This window comes from Notamacropus eugenii, chromosome 4 (genome assembly GCF_028372415.1).
Source record: "Notamacropus eugenii isolate mMacEug1 chromosome 4, mMacEug1.pri_v2, whole genome shotgun sequence".
In the NCBI taxonomy this organism is placed as follows: Eukaryota; Metazoa; Chordata; class Mammalia; order Diprotodontia; family Macropodidae; genus Notamacropus; species Notamacropus eugenii.
In genome coordinates, this window is record NC_092875.1 from 365105847 (window position 1) to 365126795 (window position 20949).

Below are 20949 nucleotides of genomic sequence, written 5' to 3' on the forward strand. Positions count from 1 at the left end.
CAGTGTGACAGTGCTAATTTGGTATTACTTAACAAGTACCTTGAAGGGAAAGAAACCAGTATCGAGGATTTTAGTATTTATTTCAATTTTTTGTTGCATATTGTACATTTAAATATGTAACAGTATATTTAGTTCCCATTGATACAAGCAGAATGCTTTGTAAAAGTATCATTCAATATATCACAGCATCTTTGGAGAATGAAATTGATGTACTGAAAGCATATGCAATAATTTGGCTCTGTTTTGCTATATGTTTATAAGGGGTGGGGAGTTGAGGGGTTATGGTTCAGTGCCTGACAGAAGTGAACAGAAGACGAGTTAAGATGAAATGGTGAGGTGAGGAAAGAGAGCCAAGCCTATGAAATATCATGGAGGCAGATGAGCAGATGTTGATGGTTTACTGTAAATACAGAGTGCTCTAGTTTGGCCAGAATGTAGTACATGTGAGGAAGAGTAGTGTGAACTATTTGGTAAAATAGGTGAGGGACAAATTACGAACAAATTTTAATACCAAATGGGAGAGTTTATATTTTCTTCTAAAGTTCATAGGAGAGGCGCTGAAATATCTAGAGAAAAGGAGTTATGTATTTAGGCCTGAATTTTGGAATGATCAGTTTGGCAGCTATGTGAAGAATGGATTGAACTGGAGAAAAAATGAAAGCAGGGACAAAATTAGGGCCCTATTCCAAAAATCTTGGAAACTATAAAAGTAATAGCATGAAGTCACCATTACCAATATAGAGGATCAATAAGTGAGGATCAGTCAGTTGCAGGATAATAGGAAGCTTAGAAATAAGTTAAACTACTATTTTTGAAGATTATAAGTTGTCAGTTTTGAAAAAGAGATGGTCGCATTACTCCTTTCAGGGAGCCAATACCCAGTACTCTGTTTATGACAGAGGCAATGTGTCACATAGAGTGATAAACTCAGATGATTTGATTACAAATTTTGCCTCAAGTAGACCACCACTTAACTAGACAGCCAAGGTCCAAGACTTGTAGCTACTAAAAGCCTCAGTTTTTTCATTTGTAAAATAGCCATAATGATACTTCCTCTACTAGCCTGCACCTAGATTTCAAGGTACAGAGGCAACCTTGTACCCAGCTGGTGCTAAGAGATGAAACAGTATGTCAATATTCACAAGCAACTGATCCTTCCGCCAAGCCCTGCAAGCTGATTCTGAGTGGCCCAAGAAAGTTAATGACTAGGGTTTTATATTGAGGTAGACGAAGGCAGCTAAAACCCTTCCTATGTAGCACGGGTTATGGTTTTACATGATAAAATGAGTCATTGGCCCCATGTTTCAGAACTCTTTCATGCATAAAACAGAAGCATTACAAAAAGAATCAAAAACAGATGGGAAGTGAAAGTGACACAACATGAGAAATGTGTAACGTACACATGCTTACAGGGAGGATGGTCAAAGCAGAGATGAAGGGATGAAGAAAATTGCATGCCATATATGAAATCCAAATGTACCAAGGCAGAAGAAGCATCTTTAAGTATATCAATCATGCGTATGTTTGATAAAGACAAACAAAGAGTTTGATAAAATGCTTGTGGTGTCAGAGGCTGCACTTAAAGCCTAATTCGTCACTGTAGCTATTTCTGTCACAATGGCTCTCTTCCTTATCTGGGGCAAAGGACATTATCTGACCAGATTAACAATGCCTTGCAGCACTGTCCTGAGAAAAGTGCTTTGAAAACTATAAAGTTCTAATCAGATTTGAGTGATTCCTAACAAGTGAATGAAAATGATAACCAGGCAGATTTTTAAGCTAAGAATGCAAGTGATATCTACCTGATCATCTGAGATTATTGCAATATAAAAGACCTTAGAATCTTCAAAAAGATGAGAGAACTAGAGAATTATTTTCAATGAAACTAGATAGTGCTATCTTGGTAGTAAGCTTTTATTTGATTCCTTCAACTAGAATGCTTACAAGTAAAATGTCTTTTTGCCAAATTTTTGAATGGAGTTTTGAACCATGAGAATTTCAATAAATCCTCAGAAAAATACATTACTTTTTCTATCAGATAAGGCTCAGTCAGTAACGAGATAGATGGGATGAAGTATGGCAACAACCTAAAAAATAGGCAATGTAATACAACAAGCTTTGATTAATTTAATTAATGGTAAAAAAAAAACCTGAACAACTATCTATAATGATCATTGCACATAAATATTTTATGAATCCTTAGGGCCAGTTGATAATTCTATAAATATACCTTATTGAATTTGTTCCTGTGAATTTCTAGTTGGTCTTTTAGGAATATCTATGGATAAATATATAAAAATATTTACAAATTAATACTAATGATACACTTTCAAGTGCTATGATTTTTGCCTAATATTTAAGTTGTCAAGTTCATTTCAGGACTTGATGTTACAAATATTCCATGCCTAATAAAAATCAATTCTAGTTCAGCCAATCAGCAAACATTTTTAAATAATCATTTATTGCATTGTTATCCTTTTGTTCATTTATGAAAAGATAAGTACACATTCACAAAAATCAATTTATTTATTAATGTAGAAGAAAGGTGTTCAAATAAAAGTGTTACCCAAGTGTGTTTATGTAATTAATGCCCCCATGGGCCTATCGCCTATCATATTAAATGACATAAAGCTACTCTTATCCATAATCATCAGAGACAACTATGTGCATGTGTGAGTGTACACACACACACATACACACACACACATACACACACAAAATAGAATGGAAATAGCGACTATAGCAACAAATATAAACAAATATAAACTAAATCTTGAAAAACATTTACAAAGTAGAGACCTAACTAGACTAGAAATATTGTATCATAAAGTGAAAAAAAAAAACCAGGACTTGGGGTCAGAAGATGTCAGGGTAAAAGACCTTCCTCTGACACTATGCCATGGGCAGGTCCCTTTACTTCCCTGAACTTCAGTTTCTTCATTTTTATTTTTTAAAGAATAATACATAATAACATTACCCTCCCTCACAGAGTTGTGAAGATCAAATGAATTAATTTGTATAAAATGTGTCATAAAATTTAAAAAACTATATAAATGTCAGATATTATCAGTAGATTTTAGACAAAATATTTGTAGTTAAGGGAGGTTTAGGAGAAAGAAGAGGAACATAATAATTAGAAATAAAAGGAGTTATTTTTAAAAGTAACAGAGAAATAAACATTTTACAATGAAAAATAGTATGGAAGTTTCAGCAGTATTTCCATCACAGTTTAAACTGGCAAAGCACTTATGACTGAAAAGTGTTTTATGATTACAAATTATCTCATACATCCATCATTTTACTTGATTTTTTAAAAAATCTCACTTTTTGTAATGTCATTTAAAATTTATGAAGTGCTTTCTTCACAATAATCCTGTAAAGTAGGTAGTGTAAATACTGTTCTCACGTTACCTACAGGGAAACTGAATCTTAGAGAGATCAAATGACTTGCCAAAACAACTAACAAGTAATGAAATTGCTACTTAAATTTAGATTCCTTGACCCTAAGCCTTTCCTGTATTTTATGTGCCACCTTTCCCAACCTATGTTTTAAAATAAAAATCTATTTTAATTTGGTACTTCAAATCCTGGAATTAAATTCATTGACCTAACAAATGAAGAAAGCAAAAGTAGCATATACTTCCCATGAAACCTCAGACTCTGTGGTTCACATAAGCACACTATTAAGAGAAGAAAACTTTCTTCATACGTAAAGAGAATCATTGACTACCTCACCTATTTAATCTTCAGTTAAACAGTATGAAGCCAATTAATGCTTCTTTCATAATGGATTTGGGGACAACAAGTCATTAGAAAGTGGGTTGTAATTATCATTGGTTATTTGCTTCTCTTAAATCACTTGACTTTTGAATGAAACACTGATTGGTCACTACTGATGAACAGGGTCAAATGTAAGTAGGTAGTTGAGGAGAGGGACGACTTGTAGTTCATTAATTTGGGGAAGGGGGCATCTGATTTATATGCTACAGTTTGTTGTAGAATATGTGTTTCTTCTAGGTACTTTAGTGGGAACACTGCTTACTTCCTTATCTGTCCTTTTGAAACTCCTCAGTGAAAAACACTGAAAAAGTACTTATGAAAATTGATTGAACATTACTTGACATCACAAAGAAGGGCCACCCCACGAAGTATCCAGTGCTCTGGGGGTTGGACAGTTTTAAGGTCTACTGCTGCGATGTAGTTCAAGTCTGTCCGCAGTGGCTTCTTGTATATTGGACATGAGTACATGCGAGGATCTCTTGAACCTTAAAAAAATTAAAAGGGAAAATATTTCAAATGATAAAAAATCCATGAAATTCAAAACTCAACTTATTAGGGTAAACAAATATTTTTATACTTTCATTATAAAATGGTTTCATCAAAAAATTGAATTAAGTGAATTCTTCTAGGGTGGAAATGGGGGTGGGTGGGAGGAGGCAGCTAATTTCACATAGTAAAATATGCACTTTGAACTTTCCTATATATCAAAGTCATCAATGCATTGTAAAATACAAGTGTGTCACCATGAGCTCACCCATGTTGTCCAGAGTATTCAGCTCTATGTGTTACTTTACAAAGATTATCATTAAAGTTGCTCATGCCAAGGTGTTCTTTAATTTCTCATTTTCTTTTCCCCACAAATACATTTCTATACTTCCATGGACTTAAAACTGAACCTTGCTTAGGGTTTGCCTCATATATAAGTAGCCTGTAATACTTAATGAGAACTCCATGGACAAATGAGAAGCCATTACCATTCTTTCTTCATTGTGAAAATAAAACACATTATTTTCAAAGTCTTCCCTACAACCCTGTCCATCATCACTGGTCTCTTCACATACCAAACAACTTTATATCAGCAGTCTCAAGGAGACCCTTTCCTTTCCAAATGTTACTAAGCAAATAGAAATATAACACACCAAGCAATGAAAATGGCTTATGAAAAGTGGGCCATTTGGTATATTAATGCATTTATTACTGAATGGTGGTTTTCTGGCCTCTAAGAGTTGATTAACTTACCAAAAGCACTAATGCAGGATATTCATTTCCATGTATTGTAAAAAGTTCTACTGCAGCAAGATAATATTAAACTGCCCCCCCCCCCTCACTCTCTCTCTTGCTGTATGAGAGACAGAGAAAGAGAAAGGAAGAAAGAGAGAGAGGCCACCAAGCCACTGAAACAATAAGATATTCAATGGTACCTCCAAATCTCTACCTAATGTTGCTTAATTTTCTCTCAGAAACAAACTGGGATTAAGATTGTGTTTTTTAAAATGACATATACCTACCACTGCAAGTCTTCATCAATCATAATACTCTTATACATTGACTACAAGGGTTGAAAAGGAAATGACATCCATCCTCTACTTACTCCTATTCTTATGCTTGCCTTATCATCCTGGAGACTTGGAACTTTGAAAACTGTCCCAGTAGTGCCCAAGCACTGATAGGTCCTACTAAGCTGGAAGAGCTTCTAATATTCAGCCAAAAATTAATGATGATGATGATGATGATGATGATGATGATGATGATGATGATGATAGTGTATTTGACATTTCTCAGTTAATTTCCTGAATATATAGTTTTTGTCAGAGAAGCAACTCCATTCAGCTACAGTTGTTGTCAGAGAAGTAGCTATATCTCCAGAGGACACTCATCATCAGAAGGTTGGCCTTGATTTATTTTTAGCCATGTTAATTTTTAAAGACCATAGATAGACTATAAAGGTGGAGAGGTTGTGGCTTGTCTCAGTGAGGGGTACATTCACAGTTGAAATCATACATCCTTGAAGTACTGAACAACAGATACTAATTCAATGCCTCTGTGTTTTCCACTAAAATTCAGCTTCAGATAAATAGCAATCTGTGATTTGCGATAGTGCAAGCCATATCCAGACTAAAAAAAAAGAAAACCTCCTTTCTTTCTACCCCAGCCATACCCAAGGATTCAGGAGTGATTTTGCAATAGACTCACCAAACCCTGTTCTTCCAAGCCAATGACACATAAAATGTAAATGTTTTAAGTACCTTTTAAATTTGGCATCCTGTGGTTTTGGTACATTTGGGAGAAGTGTGGTTGTCCAATCCTAGTAACAACCTTGATTTCACCCAATTTTGGTGGAATATTTTAAACACATGAAAACATTGCTGCTGTATGTATTTCTTAGCAGAAAAGAAATCATAAAAATAATAAGCAGTATCTACCTAAAACCTTCAGCAAGCATTATATGCAATGGAAATAAACTAGATGCATTTCCAATAAGATCAGGGGTGAAACAAGGATGTCTATTATCACCACTATTATTCAATATGGTACTAGAAATGTTAACTGTAGCAATTAGAGAAGATAAAGAAATTGACAGAATTAGAATAGGCAAAGAAGAAACTAAGTTATTCCCCTTTCTGATGATATGATAATATACTTAGAGAATCCCAGAGATTCAAGTAAAAAATTACTTGAAATAATAAACAACTTTGGCAAAGTTGCAGGCTACAAAATAAACCCACACAAATCTGCATTTTTATATAATACTAACAAAGCCCAACAGCAAGAAGTAGAAAGAGAAATCTCATTTAAAGCTAGGGTAGACACTAGAAAATATTTGGGAGTCTACCTGCCAAAAGAAACACAGGGACTATATGAACACAATTACAAAACACTTTTTGCACAAATAAAGTGAGATCTAAGTAAGTGGGAAAATATCATGAGTCAATATCATGAAAATGACAATTCTACCTAAATTAATTTACTTATTTAGTGCCATACCAACCAAACTATCAGATAATTATTTTCTAGAGCTGGAAAAAATAATATCAAAATTTATCTGGAAGAACAAAAGGTCCAGAATAGCAAGGGAACTAATGAAAAGAAATACTAGGGAAGGTGGCCTAGCTCTATCAGATCTCAAATTGTATTATCAAGCAGCAATTATCAAAACCACATGGTACTGGCTAAGAAATAAAAGGGTAGACAAGTGAAATAGGCTAGGTACTCAAGACACAGAAGTCAATAAATATAACAATCTCCTGTTTGTTAAACCCAAGGACCCCAGCTTCTGGGACAAGAACTCACTGTTTGACAAAAATTGTTGGGGAAACTGGATAAAAGTGTGGTGGAAACTAGGCATAGACCAATGCCTGACACTGTACACAAGAATAAAGAATAAACATGACTAGGTATAAAGAGTGATACTATAAACAAACTAGTGGAGCAAGGAATAGTGTATTTATAAGATTTATGAAGAAGGGAAGAATTTTTGACTAAAGAAGAGATAGGAAGCATTATGAAGTGCAAAATGGATAATATTGATTACATTTAACTGAAAAGTTTTTGCACAGCCAAATCCAATTCAACCAAGATTAGGAGGGAAGCAGAAAACTGGGAAAGAAGTTTTGCAACTAGTCTCTGTGATAAATGCCTCATTTCTAAAATATATAGAGAACTGAGTCAAATGTACAAGAATACAAATCATTCCTCAATTGATAAATGGTCAAAGGATATGAACAGGCAGTTTTCACAGGAAGAAATTAAAGATATCTATACTCATATGAAAAAATGCTCTAAATCACTTTTGATTAGAGAGATGCAAATCAAAACAACTCTAAGATACCACATCACAACTATCAGATTGGCTAACATGACAGAACAGGAAAATGATAAATGTTGGAGAGGATGTGGGAGAGTTGGAACACTAATTCATTGTTGATGGAGCTGTGAGCTGATCCAACCATTCTGGAGAGAAATTTGAAACTATGCCCACAGGGCTACAGAAATGTGCATACCCTTTGACTCAGCAATACCACTTCTAGGACTGTATCCCCAAGAGATCAAAAAAATAGGAAAGGTCCCCACATGTACAAAAATAGTTATAGCAGCACTCTTTGTGGTGACCAAAACCTGGAAATCAAGGGGATATCTATCAATTGGGGAATGGCTGGATAAATTATGGTACATGAATGTAATGGAATACTATTATGCTATAAGAAATGATGAACAGGAAGACTTCAGAGAGGCCTGGAAAGACTTATATGATCTGATCCTGAGCAAAAGGAGCACAACCAGGAGAACTTTGTACACAGCAACAATCACAGTGTGCAAGGAATTTTTCTGGTAGACTTAGAACTTCATCGCAATGCAAGGACTTAGAAAATTCCCAATGATCTTTTAAGGCAAAATGTCTTCTACATCCAGAGAAAGAGTTATAGAATTCAATCACAGATTGAAGCAGGTCATTTTCTTTTGTATTACATTTTAGTTTGTTCTTTGAGCTCTCCCATCCATTTTAATTCTTCTATACAACATGACTATGGTGAAAATGTATTTAATAGGAATGTATATATAATTGTATGCCATCTTGGGGAGGGAGGGGGAGGAGGTGGAGGAAGGTGAAGGAGGGAAAGAAAATATCTAGGTTCTATGTTAGTGATTGTGGAACACTGAAAATTAATTAATTAATTAATTTTAGAAAAAGAAAATCATACAGTTTTAGAAAATTTTACAGAACATTCAAATTAAATATTGAACTATTTATGTATTTCTTATTAACTTTATTATTAACATCAGTCCCCAAAACAATTTAAAATCTGTTCCTTAAATATAAAGTTCACTTCAAATACGGTGGGCAAAAATTCCATTTTTCAAAAATCTGAACACTATAATCTAGAACTGATTACACCAAATTTTGAAGGACACTTGCATAATGTAATTAACTTTTGTTTCATCAGTTGATTCTATTAATCCCTATTGTTTTAGAGATTCTCTTTGCCAGTAAGAAGCTTACTTAACTAAGCAGTCTTGTCTGGTAATATACACGTCTAGTAGGGATAATTTTTTAAACCTCCTTTAAAGTTCTAAGAGCATATATTAAGTCAGTTGGTCAGCAAGCACTTATCAAGCACTTCCTGATATGCCAAGCATTCAGCTAAACTCTAGGAATACACAGAAAAACAAAATAATCCCAGCCATCAAACAGTTTACATTCTAATGAGGGAAATAATATGTAAATAAATGAGGATATATATGTAAGATATAGGCAGAGTAAATGAAAGGTAATCTGAGTATGGAAGGCATAAGAAATTGGAAGAAATGACAAAGACTCACTGGAAAAGATGAGAATATAGCTGAGTCTTGAAGGAAACCAGGAGGTAGATGTGAAGGGATAGAATACTCCAGGAATGGAAGAAGATAGTGCAAAGGTACACAGAAGGGAAATGGCGGGGGGGGGGGGTGGGGGGGGGGTAAGTTCAAAGAACTACAAGTCAACCAGGACAGTTGTGTCTTAGAATGTGTAGAGGAGACCAAATTATAGCAGGACTGAGAGGATATGGAAGAGCCAGGTTCTGAAGAGATTGAGGCGCCAACAGACAAGTTTTTATTCGAGCCTGAGGTTAATAAATAGAGAGCCATTGTCACTCATTGATAAGGTGGAGAAGGAAGGGCAGACCTATATTTTTTTTAAAATCCTTTTGGCAGTTGAATGGAGAATATATTGCAGTGAGAAGAGTATTAAGGCAGAGGCATTTTAAAGAATATTACAATAGTCCATGAGATATAATGAGATCCTGAACCAAGATGGTAATTATACAAATATAGAAAATGAGGAGAGATGTTGTAAAGGAAGGAATGACAAGATTTGTCATTGAATTAGATATGTGAGGTAAGTAAGAGTCATGATTCATGTACAACACTGAGTTTGTAGGCATGAGTGACTGGGAGGATGATGTTGCCCTCAAAAGTCATAGGAAGTTTGGGGAGAATAGTTTTTGGGGAGAAAGATGATACATTTTGTTTTGAATCTGCTGTGTCTGAGATGCCTACAGAGGATATAATATGCTATGACCTGGAGGCAGTTAATAATAGGTGATTCTTGCTCAATAAATAAAGAGAGGGCTGGGGAAGAAAGATGGGAGAGAAAGTGAAAAAGGCTAAAAAGGAAAGGATGATAGCAAAAGTGATGGAGGGAAAGAGAGGGGGAAAAAAGAGGGGGGTGGAGAGAAAAAGGGAGAAAAAAGAGAAAAGATGAGTGGGAGATACAAAAAGATAGATACACCAGGGCAGCAGATAGATCCTGGAATTGTCTGCATTTTTGCTGATCAGTCATTCAGTCATATCCAACTTTTTGTGATCCCAAGGACCATAGCATACAGGCCTTTCTATCCTCCATTGTCTCTTGAATCTGTCCAAGTGCATGTTCATTCTTTCCACAATACTATCTACCCATCTCATCCACTGCCATCCCCTTTACCTCTCACCTTCAATATTTCCCAATAATAGGGTCTTTTCAACGATGAGTCCCATCTTCTCATTGTGTAATCAAAATATTTAAACTTCAGTTTCAGTATTTAACTTTCCAGTGAATAACCTAGATTAGTTTTTTTAAGTACCAATTGATCTGCACTCGTTGCTGCCCAAGGGACTATCAAAAGTCTTCTCCTGCACCACAATTCAACAGTACTGATTCTGCAGTGCTCATCTTGCCTTATAGTACAAATCTCACGGTTGATTATTGAACACATAGAAGCTAATGAGATCACCAAGTGAAATTGTATAGAGAACAACAGAAAAGAAGATGACCTAAGACAGAACACTGGGGGATACTTATGGTTAGTGGATTTGACATGGACTAAAATTCAGTAAAGGAGAAGACAGTGTAAAGGAATCAGTCATGTAGAAGGAGAACCAGGAGAGACCAGTGTTGTTAAAACCTAGAAAGGAGAGAGTATCTAGAATTAGGTGATCAACAGTGTCAGATTTTGCAGCAAGGTCAAAAAGGGTATGAACTGAGAAATATCAGATTTGGTAATTAAAAGATCCCTTATAACTTCTGTGAGTGTACTTTCAGTTGAATGATGAGATCAGGAGCAAGATTACAGAAGGTTTAGAGAAAAGGAGATATAGACACCAAGTGTCAATGGTTTCTAAAGGAATTTGTAGGAAGTTAGGAGGAAAAATAGTAGGTGGGGAGAAATTGAATGTAGGAGAGGGACTATGGAAAATAGTAGAGCCACTTTGTTGGAGAAGTCATAAAGAACTAGTACTAATCGTGGATGTAGAAGGGTTGATCTTGTCCAACTATTTGAAGTTTTCTCATAGCTGAAATAGTGGAGAAGAGACTGTTGTGTGGGAAGCTTAAGAAGATGAGAATATATGGAACAGTTTCTGGGGAGAATTGAATAGCAAATATGTACTTTGCTGAAGTGAGTGTCCAGTTCTCATTAAAACAACATAAATTTAGAATGGAATTTATTGTATGATTTCATGATTCTTCCACTTCCTTTTAGTAGCATGTGATTAGAATCAAAGGGAGTTAGTGGGAGTAATCCAGGGTTGGGAGTTGGCAAATACAATGAGGCAAGGGATTAAAGAATAGTGTTTCACTAAGGATTCAAGACAGGAAAAGGAGGAGAGTGTGGTCAGTTCAGGAGTTATGGTCTAGGACTGGCCTATCACTAGGCATCTTGACTTTTGTCTTGCCACTAATGATTCGGGAGGGAAAAGTGAAGCTGATTACTTCACACAGCTCTGCCTCAGTTAAATCCAGTTCACATGCAAGTCAAGACATCACCCCCATGATGCCATTGGTCCTCTTCAAGAATGGAAGACAAATAACAATATGTTCTAGGAAAGAAGAAAAGCTTGAAGGATAAGGAGACTCCAGTGAGTATGAAGAACAAGAATTGCAGTCATCCAGCATCAGGAATGATGGAATCATAAAAGATTATGATCAGATAAATGTCAAAGTGTAATCATGATTTATTTATTAATAACACACTAAGGAAATCTGGCCATCTATTTATATAAAATTAAGAACAAATACTTTTAAATTTCATAAAAAGGTGAAATGGACTTTTAAACATTTTTTTTTATTTTCAACACTTGTTTTCACAAAAACATTTCAACTGACTTATTCTATTGGATTTTTAAAAATTTATTATAGAACTGAAAGTATCCATGCCAAATCACAGCATGAGACAAATATTTATAAGTGCAGAAGAAACCACTGCAAGTAGAAGTGCTTAATAGACCTGCCAACAGACACTAAACTACATCATGGATGACTCATAAGTATCACCCCTGATTAAGCAAATAATTTTGGAAGCAAAAATAAACATATTGTGTAGGTGGACAAAATTAGTCAAATATGCTCAAATATGAAGTCTGAGGGATCCAAAAAAGGAAGAGAGGGAAAAATGGGTGCTATAGGAAAGTAGTCTACTGGATTCTAAATATTTTAGTTATGAGTCACTTGATTGGAAACTTCCTCCCATAGACTGTTCAACTTCTTATTCTATTTTAGCTTACTTATTGATGCATTAATCCAATAAACTTTTTCCCCACAAACTTGGGAGTAGCATATGATCACAATCCTGAAGACCTATTAATATCTATCATATAATAACCATCAAAAATGGTTGTTAAGAGTGGGTGTCAGTGTATATAAAACTAATATTTACAAAATATTTTCCTTCTAGCCCTGTTAGGTAGGGAGTAAAAGCATTATTATCTATATTATATAGATGAAAAAAACTGAGGTTCAAAAAGGTTGTGTAACTTGCCCCTTAAGGAGAGATATCAAGAGTCAGACAAAAGAGAGGAAGAAGGAGGAACATCAAGAATTAAGGCAGACATAATCAGGAACATACAGGCAATGAGTGGAATCGGAAAGACAAAATAAGATGAGGTATAATGAAGAAAAATTGGAGTCCATTGGCCTTTATCCACTCAGAGCCAAAGACAGAGGCTGACACTACCAATCACAACTCCTCAAGGATTGAAGAAAGTGGGCAAATTACAACATGTGGGACTGTTTTTTACCCATGTACACCATCAGGTGCTTTTCTTTTTGGTCCAACACTGTAATATATTCTGCTGCTCAACCCATGAAATTTCTCCTCAGGCTATGAATTAGCACCTCCGTTTATTTGAACTCTTTAGGATGTGCACATCACCCCATAGGAACAGTGTGAGCACTTAATTTAAAACAAACCAACTTTGATTTATTCAAGGGTCTGTCTGGGCCTTGTTCACCCTTTCTGAATAATTGTGATATTTTCTCACCTAAGAAATGTGTCAGTGCTCAGCATCATAACATATTTTAAATCAGATGGATTGATTTGATTATTTTATTCAAACATCTTCCACCTTTATGTTAAGACACAGTGACAGAAAAGGTGATACACTTTGTCCTCCATATTATTCAAAGGATACATTTCCTCTATACTAATCCAGTTGTCTTACTTGTACCCACCCTTTGTCTTTTTATTTCCTGGCCATTTGTATGCAACTTTCATAGCTTAAAGATAGTGCTGAACCCAAATCAGTGATCACAGAGCTTTTTCAGAAAATTTATATGTAAATAATAAGTCTTTGCTCTAAGTATTAAATTATTAAATCATTAAAAGCACTGTGAAATTTCCCACTTATCATCCAGCTTGTTCTACCCTGGTCTATTTTAGTACATGTCCTGAACTGACATACTAATTCAATGGACTAACCATCCAACTCTACATTATAATATGGACAATAGAAAAATTATTTAGTGTTTTTGAATGTATTTCAGGGCAATTACTGAGTAGGCACTATAATATTTTGGGCTTGATTCAATCAACATAATGTCATCTGCAAAGATCTGGAGGACCTCACTCATGCTTCTTTCGTTACAGTCTCATGTAAGACATCCAACATGACAAGGGCAAACATCTGGGCCAAGCATTTGAGACCTATAATACAGTAATCACTGTATAAAGTTATCTCCGTGATTGTATTTATCCAATAAAATTTCAAGATCTTAACCATGTGAGAGACAGATCAAGTTCTCTAGTGTATCCTTGTAATTTAATGCAGAACGAAACAAAGGAAAGGCCTCAAGTATATTGAGTATAATTTGTGTGGGGGCTTTCTCAAATAACAAAGACAAGAATTATACAGGATAAAAAAAAAAACAGATTGTAATTGGCATTGATGGAGGGAATACCCTTATTGATGATATCATCAATCCACTGATATAGTCATGTTTTTTTTTCACTATGGCTAGAAGTATACACTTCAACATTATTTTGAAATTCGCTTTCAAAGGTTCTACTGAAGCTTTGCTTAAAATAAATGCTCTCCCTGCTATGAAAAAGTCTGAGATCCGTTGATCTAAACCAAATCCCTTATTTGACACATGAAGAAACAAGCCCATGAAGGTTACAACTTGCTGGTTTACATGGATATTTAATGTATGTTTGGAAAAGCAAAATAAAACTATGAAGTTTCTCTGAAAAGAATATAAACTATGACCCTATTTCAAGGGTTGTGGATTTAAAGAGCATTTTCCCCTTAATAATATGGAAACTATTAATAATCAGATCAATAATTACAGAATGTTGTCCTGGAAGTGTTCTTTGATCATTAGCATTGTTACATTTGTTTATTTAAATGTATAGCCATTTCCCATACTTGGGGTTTAAAACAGAAGTTACATTATCAATTAGACCCTGAATAATAAAAGTATTTTTCAAAATAGATTGTCACGAACAATTTTTTAGAGCAAGAAAAGAGAGAACCATGTATTTTAAAAGAAAAGGCAAAAAAAAAAAAAAAACTCAAAGATCAGCCATTATTTCTGCTGCTGGTTTTATTTCCTCTTCTACCTGCTGATAATGAGCACTGAACCTGCCTTATGCCTGGCAGGGGAGTACAGTTCATCGACAAATTGAATAATCTTTTCTTGAATAATCAAGATTTGACTTTATTATAAAATTATTATTTTATTATTCTCACACTGAGATGTTCAATGTTAAATCTGAAAAGATTTTACAGTCTAATTATAAATCACTGAGAAAAAACTTCAGACATACAATAGAAAAGGATTTTCATTTCATTTTATAATAGATACTTTTTCACATGGAAAGGGAAGGTAATGAAAATGCCAATGTAAGTGGGGGAAAAGACTATGTTTGGCCAAAAGAATCTTTGCTTTTTATTTCTAAAATGCAACGTCCTGAGTATTTCACAAGGATGAGAGAAGCAATTAACTTGAAATCATTAGCCATATGTTTTTCATATTAAAAACTGGTGAACTAAACTCCTCAAATCACAGGTCATAATACAAATTGGATCACTTGTCCTGTAGACTTAAAGGAACCACTATCTCCATTTCTCTCTTAAACTCAGAAAGGGGAGAACATATCTGTCAGAGTCTTCTAATTTCCAATTTCTAGAGACAAGACTCCTAAAATAAGGACCACCAAGGGAATAGGGAAGGGGCCAGAAGTTACAGTCAAAAGGATCCTTATCTTAGACTTTGGGGTTGAGCCATCATAACTCAGTCTTCCAAATTTATGAGATTTAATAATTCATCCCCAAACTATTTCCTGAGTATTATCATTCTTTTTAAAAGATTTTTAAATTGTCATTTAAAATTCCCAGTGAGTAATAGTAACTCAAGGCAAGGGGGTAACCTTAAAATACCTTTGGACAAGAAAAACAAACGAAAGAACAAAGATTGATGCCTTTAATCAACAGCTGTCTTGCAACTGTGATTCACTAGTGGGCAATTGCAAATAATAGCTTTATACATTCATTTACTAGTAAATGAAACACAAACTTATCAATGAAAATATGTAAAGAAGGAAGAGAGAAAAAGGGAGCACTTATAAAAGAGCAGTGATGAAGGATGGTACCATGAAGTTAAATGACTTGGACTCAAATCTCTTCTCTGATGCTCTGATACTACCTTGATCAACATGGGCAAGTTAATAAACCCTGGTCTTCAGTTTCACCATAAAAATAGATCAAAATGTATAATCTGGACTATGTTTCATCAAGGTAATAAGGATGATTATGACAGGAAAGACATCGTAGAACAAAATCTCTTTCTTAAATAGGAGAGAGTGGGGAATCACCAAATTTTCACACAACTTATCAAGTTAATATAAAATGAAGGAAGTGTGTAACAGTTCTGTGTGTGTGTGTGTGTATGTGTGTGTGTGTGTGTGTGTGTTTAGGCTGGTAAAGGAATAGTATCTGTGAAATAAGCAAAATTATGTCTTCTCACAAAATAATGTAATTTCACAAAGTATTATAGAGAAAAGTTCAAATTTGACAACTGTAGTTTTGAATGTAAATTCAAGGCTATTGTATTTCCTCATAAAAAAATAAAGGGATAGTGATGGAATAAAAAAACAAAATACAACATTATGTTGCCAAATCTATACTATTTATTTCCCCCCATGTGTCAGTGCTAATTCACTTTAACTTCATAGCCCTCAATTTCTCAACTCTGAAATGAGAAGTTTGGATTGGACGGCCTATGTAAGAGTTGTCCTGGATCCATTTTTTATGATACTATAATTCTACATAAGATTTAAAGTTAAAATTAGCATTGAGAGAATGCAAATATGAAACATCTGTATGCCTATGGCATAACACTTAAATTAATGAAGGGAAACTACTGAGCTCTAAAGAAGAATTATGAAGTAAATTATTATTAGTGAGAGATTTCAACAGCACATTAGCAACATGAGAGATTTTTTTTAAAAAGTAAATGAAAGAGAAAAATCACTAATATTAATAGGATGATGAAGCAACTGGGCTTGAAAATATATGGCATATGCATGTTTTCAAGAACATATAGAATATTCACACATAAAGGAGATCATTTGTAGCACACAAAAATAGAATAGGTAAATCCATAAAGAAAGAATCCAGAAAATACATATTAAGAGCAACACACACACACACACACACACACACACACACACACACACACACACACACATACACACACACACATATGAAAAAATTTCCAAAAGTTGCAGAAGTATAAGAGTGGAAAATGATTCTAAATAATTTTAGAGCAAAGGAAAAATATGAAAAAATCAATCACAAATTGCTTTGAAGACAAAAATATAACATCAACACGTCAATATTCATGAAATATGGTTAAAGTAGTACTAACAGGAAAGTTTATAACCTAGATGCTTATATTAACAGGACCCTGAAAAAGAAATTTAGATAGTTTGCAGTTAAATTAATTGGACAAATCAATTATGAAAGTATAAAATTAAGTAAAATGTTTGTAATAAATAAAACAGATTTTTAATGCATGAAGAAAAAATAAACAAATATATTTTTAAAGCATAAGAAAATTTTATCAAAAAGAGAATGGAAAATAATTAAAAGCAGAAAAGAGAATACCATGAAGATAGAAAAGTAAACCATGAAACTATTTCAACAAAACCAAGAATATAAAAGAAATATATAAATACTTACAAAATTTATAAAATATTCAAATAGAAAAAAGAAATATTTAACTTGGTTAAGTCTCAGAAGTAGAGGAAGGCAGGGGATGGAGGGACAGTGGAAGGAAAAGAGGGAGAAAGAGACCCAAAGAAACAGAAACAGATTAAGGGATCAAACATTAATAAGTTACCAAGATCCCACAAGTTCATGTAAACATTATTTGAAGGACAAATATTACTATCTTAAAATCTATTTAGTTTACATTATAAGGCACTTTAAGGTATAAAAGAGTACATCACTTGATTATTTCCATTCATTCTCACCAAGCTTGTGAGAAAAGAACTACAGTTATTATTATCCCTATTTTATAGTTGGGGAAACTAAGGATCCTAGAGGCTAAGTAATTTGCCCCTAGTCAAACAACTAAGTATAAAGACAGAATTTAAACCTATAAGTGTAATAATTCTAAGTCTGTGTGTTTTTGCTCTTGTCCTATGAGATATAAATAGAGAGATAGATGTGTGTGTGTGTGTGTATAAAATCAAGACAAGTTATTACATGAAGCAAATATGATTCTGATTGCCAATCATGTTAGAGACAAAGTATAGAAAATGAACTACAAGTTAATTCTATTAAGAAATATTGATGCAAAATATTAAAATACCAGCAAATAAAATACTACAAAGCATAAAAATCAATATCAAACTAATTTATTTCAAGATTGTAAGGAAGGTAAGATAGTAGGAAGAAGTAATAAAATAATAATATCAATATGAAAAAAGATGCAGAAAAAAAAACCTTTGATGAGCAATAGCACTGATTTCTATAGTAGCTAGGTGGCACAATAGAAAGTGTTGAGCCTGGAGTCAGGAAGACTCATCTCCCTGAATTCAAATCTGGTCTCAGACATTTAGTAATTTTGTGAACCTGGGCAAATCACTTAACCCTGTTTGCCTCCATCTTCTCATCTGTAAATAAGCTGGAGAAGGAAATGACAAATTACTACAGTATCTTTGCCAAGAAAATCCCAAATGGGGTCATGAAGAGTTGGACAGCACTGAAAGGACTAAACAACAAACAAAAACAACAAAAGCAATGATTTATGTTAAACAGTAAAAAGAAGATAAATGGAAAGAATTTTTTCCCTTATGTTGGATAGAAAGTTATTTGAAATATTGAGTTAAATATATAAAAGAGAAATATTAGAAGGCATCTGATTAACATAGGGGAAAATCAGGATTATCCTCATCAGAGCTAATCTCATCCTTACTATTCAACATAAGTTTTAAAATATTAACACTATAAAAAATTCAAGAAATTAAAGAATAAAAATTAATTGCTAAAAGTAACTATAGTCACTCAGATAATGAAATATAAGATAAACTCATAAAATCATCAGCATTTTATTTGTCTCTGAAAAAAATAATTTCATTTACAGAAAAAGAAGTTCTATTTCTATAAACAAAATATGTATCAAATATTTGGACAATAACCTACCATGATATACATAAGACCTACATAAAGACTATAACATAATTAATAGAGAATAATAAGAATTCTAATATTATTCAAATCCTGTGGCAAGTTTCCACTGATCTAACAAGGATGACAAATTACCTAAATTATTTCACAAATTTTAGAGCAATACAAATGAGTTACTTCATAGAATTAAATTAAATGATAATTATATTTACATAAAAGAACAGATGGATAAAACTATCAAGAGAAATTATGGAGGAAAAAATACATATATAGCATGTTTTTCAATGCCACACCAAAAATTACACTGTAATATAATAATTACCCAAATTATCTGGTGGTAGATTTTTTTAATGAACAAATAGATTAATGGAATGGAAAAGTTAATCCTGAGTTAGAGTCTAACATAATAGACTAGTGTTTGATAAATCATCAGTGAAAAAATGCAGCTGAAAGAACTGATTATTAAATAAAAACTGATGGGACAAAAGGAAATATGGTGAAAATGAAACTAGATTCATTTCTCATAAAACATATAACAATAAATTTTAAAAGAATAATGACTATTTTGCTTTTTTAATCACAAAAACTGAACAAAATTGAATGATTGAGCTATCTTATAGAAATTTTAAAAAATTCTTGGTATTCAATAAATAGAATAAAATACAGGAAAAATGTGGGGATTAGGTTATATAAAATATAAGATTTTTGCACAAAAACAAATTAAAATATAAATAACATTATTTGGACAGATATTCATGCTTAAACTCTGATTTAGAACAGGGGAAAAATAAGATTATCCTCATCAGGGCTAACATAAGCATTACTATTCAACATAATTTTAGAAATATCAACACTATAAAAATTTCCAGGAATAAAGAGATTTAAAATCTATCATTATTTGTCACAAATTTTAAAAGGAAAAATTTATTTCAAAACAACTAGAGAAAATATTGAAATAATCACTTCTCAAAAAAAATCAGATTTTCAATAACTTCCTAAAAATTGTTCAAACTGTCACAAGGTAACATGCAAATTAACAAATGTTCAAAAATCATAAAAGTCAATGCTGACACAGTTGTAGATATAAAGATAAATTCCTACAATGCTAGTGGCATTGTTTTTTTAATCCCTTTTCCTAATGTTTCCTTGAGTAAGACTATGCCAGAAGGGTATATGGAGTGGGAAAATGTATACAAATGTTCATGGCAATATTATTCATTATAGTTTTTTTTAAAAACTGTAAGCATTTTAAGTGGAAAATGCTGAAAAATATTCATAGCAGAGGGCAGAGCCAAGATGGTGCAGCAGAAAGAAGCACATACTCTAGCTCTTCCCCCATAGCCCATAAAATACCTGTAAAAATGATTCTAAACAAATTCTAGAGCAGCAGAAGTCACAAAATGACAGAGTGAAAGAGATTTCCAGCCCAAGGAAGCCTGGAAGGCCAACAGGAAAGATCTATTACATGGGGCACAGAGCAGAGCACAGCCCATGGAGTCGATTCAGGCGTGGAATCCCCAGCAGATGTGGCAGTTCTCAGATTCCCTCAACCCACAAATACCAAAGATAGCTTCAAAGGTCAGGGAGAAAGCTTTTTCACCTTCGTGAGAGGGAAGCAGGGCCGTCTCCTAGCCAGAGCCCCCAGTGGTGATGGTGGTGGTGGTGGCACAGCAGCAACAGCATCCATTTTTGGAGCCCTTGGCCTAAAGGCCCTGGGGGAATGGAGCCACTTAGCTGGGTCTCAGACCTGAGTGGCAGCCCAGGGGTGAGGAAGAGTGCCGGCTGGAATGGTGGAACTGGTAGAAGCTCTGGAAAGGGAATTCTACTTGCAGATCCTGGGCACAGAAAAGTTTTGGTAGCCCCTAGAGCAGAGCTCAGGGCAAAAGGGGAGTAAACTCCTCTCCCTTGATTGTGCCACCTTGAAGAAACTGAGAACTTACAGGTCCCCAGAGTATATCCCTCTCTTGACAAAAGACTCAAAAGTCAAGTAACTGGCTGGGAAAATGCCCAAGAAAGGAAAAAAATAAGAATATGGAAGGTTACTTTCTTCGTGAACAGGTATTTCATTCTTTCATTCTTTCAGATGAGGAAGAACAATGCTTACCATCAGAGGCCTCCAAAATATATGCAATGGTCTCAGGCCATGGAAGAGTTTAAAAAGCATTTCTAAAATCAAGTAAGAGAGGTGTAGGAAAAATTGGAAAGAGAAATGAGAGCAACACAAGAAAATCATGATAAGCA

At 34.0% G+C, this 20949-nt stretch overlaps 1 protein-coding gene across 3 annotated transcripts in view; it reads right to left on the reverse strand.

The window, feature by feature from the left end:
* Nucleotides 1-2442: 2442 nt before the first annotated feature.
* The window catches only part of DNAH5 (dynein axonemal heavy chain 5), a 420121-nt gene continuing 401614 nt past the window's right edge, over nt 2443-20949 (reverse strand). For all 3 annotated transcript variants that reach the window (XM_072605437.1, XM_072605436.1, XM_072605435.1), the window contains exon 79: nt 2443-4265. In XM_072605437.1, coding sequence (XP_072461538.1) covers nt 4114-4265 — 152 coding nt within the window. In that variant the 3' untranslated portion in view covers nt 2443-4113. The remainder of the gene's footprint in view (nt 4266-20949) is intronic.